General features: G+C 31.0%; 1 protein-coding gene and 1 long non-coding RNA gene across 2 annotated transcripts in view; one reads left to right on the top strand and one right to left on the bottom strand.

Annotated features, from left to right (window-relative positions):
* Positions 1 to 2,188, top strand: part of LOC111634154 — a 10,156-nt gene extending 7,968 nt beyond the window's left edge. The window contains exons 2-3 of the long non-coding RNA XR_002758157.1: positions 1,927 to 2,033; positions 2,093 to 2,188. This is a non-coding gene — a long non-coding RNA (uncharacterized LOC111634154). The remainder of the gene's footprint in view (positions 1 to 1,926; positions 2,034 to 2,092) is intronic.
* LOC111634152 (WD repeat-containing protein 37-like) overlaps positions 1 to 6,742 on the bottom strand; it is a 40,717-nt gene that overhangs the window by 2,908 nt on the left and 31,067 nt on the right. Inside the window, exons 5-7 of the mRNA XM_023378861.1 lie at positions 5,762 to 5,950; positions 3,154 to 3,201; positions 2,526 to 2,702 (exon numbers count right to left, since the gene is read on the bottom strand). Coding sequence (XP_023234629.1) covers positions 2,526 to 2,702; positions 3,154 to 3,201; positions 5,762 to 5,950 — 414 coding nt within the window. The remainder of the gene's footprint in view (positions 1 to 2,525; positions 2,703 to 3,153; positions 3,202 to 5,761; positions 5,951 to 6,742) is intronic.

Genomic DNA, 6,742 nt, shown 5'->3' with positions numbered 1-6,742 from the left:
AATTTTAATTATTTAATTGCTCCTTCCTCTCTTCCTTGGCATGTTGTGAAATTTCTGATAGTTGGATAATAAACCGTTTTATTGTAATTTGTCTTTTTAAATTATTTTGAGTCAATTTTAAAATTTGGAAAAGGGGGATATCTAGATTGGTAAAATACGCGAATTTCTTCCTACAACTTCGGTTGTTGTTCGGGGTACAGTTAAGGTTTCAACGAAGTTCAAGTGAATACATAATTAGCAAAAAAAAGTTGAAATAAAGTGATTAAACAAAAATTATTACAAATATCGTAAATAACAGTTCGCAAATGCATATATAGAGANGGCGACGAAATTAAATATCGAAATGGAAAAGGATTGTCACTAATTGCCGAACAATGATTTTGACGGCCTTAAGCTTTCGGAATATAGCTGACGACCATTTCTGACGTCACGAAGAAATAACCCGATTGGCTGAACGACTCCTAAAACAGGGGAGTAATAGCGAAGTAAGTAAGAGCCAATGTTTTTCCGAAGTTCGTTTAGAGAACGGTCAGAAATAGACGATCGTCGTCTTTGCAACGCATTTTAAACTGCGGTTCAGCCAGCCAACGGCTATAGGCCGTTCGTTGATAAACGTCGTTTAATGTAAACTCTATCTCTGCAATCGGCCGATAGAGTTTGGCAATTTCAGCCTACCTATCGCGATACTGGAATGATACGAAATGGCACAATTTCATTGGTCAAGTAGATACCAATTGAAAATGTGATATCTTAAATATTTTAACATATATTTTTCCCTAACTCTAAGAAACAGTATCATTCACAATCGAATATAAACGGTAATCTGCTAACTAATCAAATTTCGCAAAAAACGGACCAAATATTTAAAATCGGCACCCTCGAGAACCGCTTAAAACATATTTTGTGTTCGCCGGTAACCTTGTATTATGTAATTTTCCTACTCGAATGCCACCATACCGCTGTCCTATAGAAAGGAGCTGTTGCAGAGGGAGGTTGAAGTAATTCGACCAAAAGTAGTTCATCTCCTTGAAGAGAGGATTCAAGGGCTATATGCTACCTGTTGCAGTAATGATATAGCGCGAGATAGACGCGCTATATCATTGTCGCAGTAATTAAGTGAATGTAATACAGTGGATTCTCGATCTATCGTTTTTGGCGGACTTGGGAGAAAAACGAGTAATGCGAAAAAACGATTGACAAGGGAAATTTATGACGTCGATGTTTTTATTGTTTCGTTCTCGTATGAAACGTATATTTTCCAGTGTTAAGCTTATATGATGGCTTTCTGTAATACTAAAAGATATGGAGCATGCTCATGGGCGTTCGTTTATTCTATTTTAAAAATCGTCAAGAATACTGAAATTTGTTCCATTTCCTCTATTAACCCTTTTTTCTGACGAATTTCCTTCTACTTCGTCTATAATTTTCAATTTTTCAACAAGGGTTCTGACTTTTCTCACTTGTCCAGTTTACCATATAAAGTCTATGAGCTGATTGCCAATTGTGAAGTGGTTGCATGTTACCTATCAACAGAGTTTCCAATTGCTATCAATTTACATTGATTGCTAAAACAATTTATTTTAGATTTAGATCAGTTGTAAACTCTTTTTTTTTGTATTGTTTTAATTTTCTATGCTGCAAAATTCAGTTTTGTTTTCTTAGAAAATAGCTAGAATATAAAAATTTTAATTTATGTGAAACAGTATACAAATAAATGTTTGGTTTCAAAAAATTATTACATGTCTACCTATTTATAACAAATTTACTGGTTAAAAAAATATAAAATTGCCAGTATATTTATCATTGCATTTTTAACTGATTTGCTGGTAATGCAATCCCTAATTGGTATATACTACTGAAGATATCGATCTATTAATTACATATGTTTCCTTAATAAAAATAATGAACAATTATCTTTTATTGCAGTGTAAGCCTGAGTAATAAATGAATAAAATATTCAAAATAAAATCAATTAAAGTGTTGAAAAAAGGCACTGTTACACTTATTTATAAAAGCTGATGATACAGCTCAAGGTAAGTTTTTACACTTTAGAATTTAGATTATTTAAAAACTAACTGATATTATTTTTCAGATACTTGCTGGACCAAGGATCTCACCTTATCTTAATAAGGAAAATTTTCTGGTGATGGAATGGACATTGAAATTTTTACAATTATGCATCTGAAACCAATTATTCATTTTAAAAGTAATTATATTTTCATAAAAGTTTTGAAATTTCTGTGTTTTCAAAACACAAAAATATAAATGAGAATTAAAAATTTATGCACAAACAAAAGCAATTAATGACAAAATATATATTTTTTATTAAAACATTTAATCATAGTAATTTATACTAAGAATGATTTATTCTATAGTTAATTAACAATACTACCATACAAATGTTTCAATTTTTCCTAGTTTAAAGTCATTGTCTAAAAAGACATTATCAATTTCGTTTACATTTGATATAAAATTCATAATGGTCCTTTAATAATAATTATAATAGTAAATAATTGACAGCTTACCTGCTAATTGTATGACGAGTTCTCCTGTTTGAATATCATAAACATTAGCTGTTCGATCCCAAGAAGCAGTAATAACCTGATCTCCTCCAGCCAACCAGTCTGCTGCAATAACAACACTGGTATGTCCTTGCAATTCGTTAAGTGGTGATTTTACCACGGAAGCAACAAAGTTTTGTTCTCCATCTAAAATTATTAAAATTAGTTAGTTACTTTATATGATATAAAAATGAATAGTTCTTATTATAAGTAACAAATTACATACATTTTATATAAAAAAGTTAGAAGTATTTAAATAAACAACATTTTTAAAACTTTTTGCCTTGCAAGCACTAAGAAGTTTTCACTGTAAGCCCATAACAGATTCTATCAGGTCCATGATTGAAGATAAGTTATGATGATTAGGACATGACATATCTGGATCAAATTATTCATGAAAATTTGAGGGTCTAACCAGAAACCAAATCTTCTCCAGAGCAACAGCTTACACCCTATGTCTTGGCCAGCCAACTCTTGAATGTATCTCTTATAGTACTTATACCAAATCTCGAATTAAATTTAATGTATAGTAGAGCATTGATTATCTGACCCCCGATTAACCGTCACATCGGTTAACCCAGTGTTTTTCAACCTTTTTCATTGAGTGGCACCCGATTGAAAAATAAAAAATCGTGACACCCTTGACCAGCGGCGGATCTGAATAAGGGTTTAATGGGCCAGATAAATTTTTTGCGAAAACGGATATTACGCGCAACACTGGGGTGGGGTCCGGGGAGGGAGTTTCCTCCCCGGGAAGAAAACTTTTAAAAATAGACAATTTGAAGTAGCATTTTAATGCAAAAAAACAGCGTTTCTACGTGTTAAAAATGAAAATTTAAGTCCATAGAATTTTGTCGAAATACCTACATGTAAAATAATAGTCTCTCTATTGTTTTTTAAATTTAATTATAAAATATATCATTTTATATTATTATTTTATTGATAAACAATTTTTGTTAAATTTACTGGTTATAGCTGTATATTTGTTTGTGAATGGTTGTGTCTTTAATCTGACTTATTCTTTCGACTTATTCTTTTAATCCGACATTAACCTGAAGCTGTAAGATAAGTCTACCGAAAGAATAAGTCGGATTAAAGAGACAACCATTCACAAATTTTTGTTAAGTTTTTTTATACTATTTTGATGCATATATAAAATAAATATTTAATTACTTTTTTCTTATCTTTTTCATATCAATTTAAAAAATTTAAATTAAATTAAAAAAATGATAATAAATTATTTATTTGTCATCATTGCTTTTGAATACTATGAAAGTACTGTAATATGCATCTACATTGTGCACGCTTTTCAAANAGCAAAAGAAAGTTGAAATAAAGTGATTAAACAAAAATTATTACAAATATCGTAAATAACAGTTCGCAAATGCATATATAGAGAGATTTTTTGAAGGGGGAAAATTGTCTTCACAATTTGAAATCGATTGAACACACACTGCTCGAATGCTCATGTAAATGCGTGCCATCTATCTTAGGATAAATACCAGAAACCTTTGCGGGAGTGTATTAAAAAACTTCCCAAGGCTTCATGGCAATCGTACTACGCCAGAAACCTTCACAGGAGTATATTAAACAACTTCTCAAAGTTTCACGGCAATCGGATAAACGGTGTGGTAATGCATGAAGGACACACACACACATTCATTTATATATATATATATATATATATAGATTTCATCATTGAGAATGTTTTCTCACAGCAGTATGTTGTACTGAAAGCAGTTAAGAGCAAATGTGAATTTTTTCATACATGAAAATCTCTCTGGAAGATCATTCCACATTTTATTAATAGTTATATCAAAATTTTAATTTATATCTTATAAATTATATTATTAAAAATATTTTTAGTAAATTATTTTTTATTAAAGTACTGAAAAAGTTTCATTATCATTCTATAGACTGTGCCACAAAAAATATGTTACCAACCACTGGCCTAACTCATGGGCTCTTTTTGGACTGTGTTTGTGTAATTAGTAGACTGATATTCCTATGGCTATTTGGAATTCATGACATTCTTTCCATGGTTGGGTGTAATTTTCCTATAGTTCACACAGCAGTACCCTATGGCCCTGGGTTGCAGTTTGATTGGTTATCCTAATCTGGGTCACATTCCCAGATTGGGATAACCAACCAAATCAGTGACCCATCTTCCACTGACTATATCACCACACACAATTGATTTGAGGTGCTGCAGTGTCTGTGATTTCACAAATCAACTTTCCACATCAATGACACCTATAATTTCACCTTTCACAAAAAGTCTAAGCTCTGCACTGCATGGAATTGTAGCAGTTGTTGCATTGTGCTGAAATATTTATAACACTGGCAGACATGCAGTCTGGATACAGATCACCTGTAGTTTTGGAGAGGTGTCTAAATACTTTGTGGTAGTCACTGTATATATTGTCAGAATAAAAGCAAGTTATAAGTAAAACAAATCTCAACTTTGAGTTAGAGTTTTAAAGTAATGAGTTTAATATCTGATTTTCTCAAATTTTTCTCCCATACAATTGTTATCAAGCCTTCTCAAGAATCTGTCAAGAATCTCAAGAATCCTAAAATAATTACAATTATGCAATTATTCTATGAATAGTATGTACAGAATAGTTTAGAAGCCTTTCGAGGATGTTGTCAATGTGCCTCTTTCTGTCCCAATCAGAAGGTAGGTAACATACTATATCAATGAAGGAATTTGACACAAGGTTGATGGAGTGTTTGGCTTGAAACCATAGTGTTTCTTTTATCTTAATTGTCTGTATTCACATGGAATATAAAAGAAAATGAAGATCACAGACCTATCAAAAAAAGAGTACACAAAAAATAAGTTCAAGTTAAAGTACTGGCAATTTTAACTTAATAAGACTGTATTATACAGAAAACCCTGCATACTGTGCCAAGGACTTGTTGATAGCTTAGAGTTAACATGACTTCAGGTTAACACTTGGTGAGGTTTTACTATAAATAAAAACTGAACAGACAATTCAATTTAAATCTCATGTAATGTTCTCAGTAGAATTTTACTTGATTTTACAATGAAGTAAATTATTTACTAGTACATTTACAGTTGATAATCATATTACAGCAATCTGTAAATGAATGCTGTTGATATATTAAGATTTTCAACTGTATTTATATTTCATACTAATAATATAGAAAATATTTATAATTTTATCAGTAAGAACTTACAGTTTGTTCACTGCCCTGTGTTGTTGATACTGAAGCTCTCCAAACATGACTTGTTTGATCTCCAGAAGAAGTAATAACAAGATCCTGTGAAGGATGAAATCTAATTGAATTTACAGAACCAGCATGACCAAGATATTGTAACAAACAGGAACTAGTTTGAATATCCCAAATACGTGCAGTATGATCTAAAAATTTTTTTTTAAAAATTAGAAAAAAAAATCAAAATTAAGAAATTATTATTATTATTATTATTATTGCTATAATGCTGGTGAAGTATTTCCTACATAGCATATATACTGGAACTTAAAGCCTTGCTAGACCAAAGTCAATGCATAATTACAGAAAACAAATGTTTTGTTTATGTGCTGTTCAAGTATATAACTGTACTAAAGGATTTCCTAACTGTGGCCTATATTTAGTAAAGTAGCTTTCTGTAGTGTGCTGATTTATATGCTAGTGTGAAGCCCTCATGTTTCTAGACTTTTGTGGTGTGTGTGGTATGACATTACGCAAGATAAGAATGCTGGCACATTAAGTATCTTATCCATTCTTCTCCATAGATGCTTAATTTTATGGGCAAATTCTGAATATTTACTAATTTTTCAGTGTATATATTTTGTACGTTGCAAGTGTTGAAAAAGATATGTCTATGATGTTTATGATTTTATTTTCCTTGTCAATGACTGTAATGTCTGATCTGTTGTGATGTATTGTTTTTCTCTGATTATGGCATAGTCACAGTATATTTTTGTATGTATTGGTTTCTGTGACCACCTGAAATATGTATTTTATAAATGCTCTTTTTCTAATATACAGGTAACCCCCGTATAACACGGTAGTTATGTTCCAAAAAATTGCCGTGTTATGCGGATCCGTGTTATACGAAACAAAGAACTAGTATGAAAAGGAGGGTTAGGTTCCAAAAATTAAAAAATATGCTATAATATTTTCATAATTAAAATAAAATATCTTTATTA

The sequence above is a fragment of the Centruroides sculpturatus genome, unplaced genomic scaffold (genome assembly GCF_000671375.1).
Source record: "Centruroides sculpturatus isolate CEXI.00-Female unplaced genomic scaffold, Cexi_2.0 scaffold649, whole genome shotgun sequence".
In the NCBI taxonomy this organism is placed as follows: Eukaryota; Metazoa; Arthropoda; class Arachnida; order Scorpiones; family Buthidae; genus Centruroides; species Centruroides sculpturatus.
Note: the sequence above shows the minus strand (reverse complement) of the source record. Positions and strands in the feature narration are given on the sequence as shown.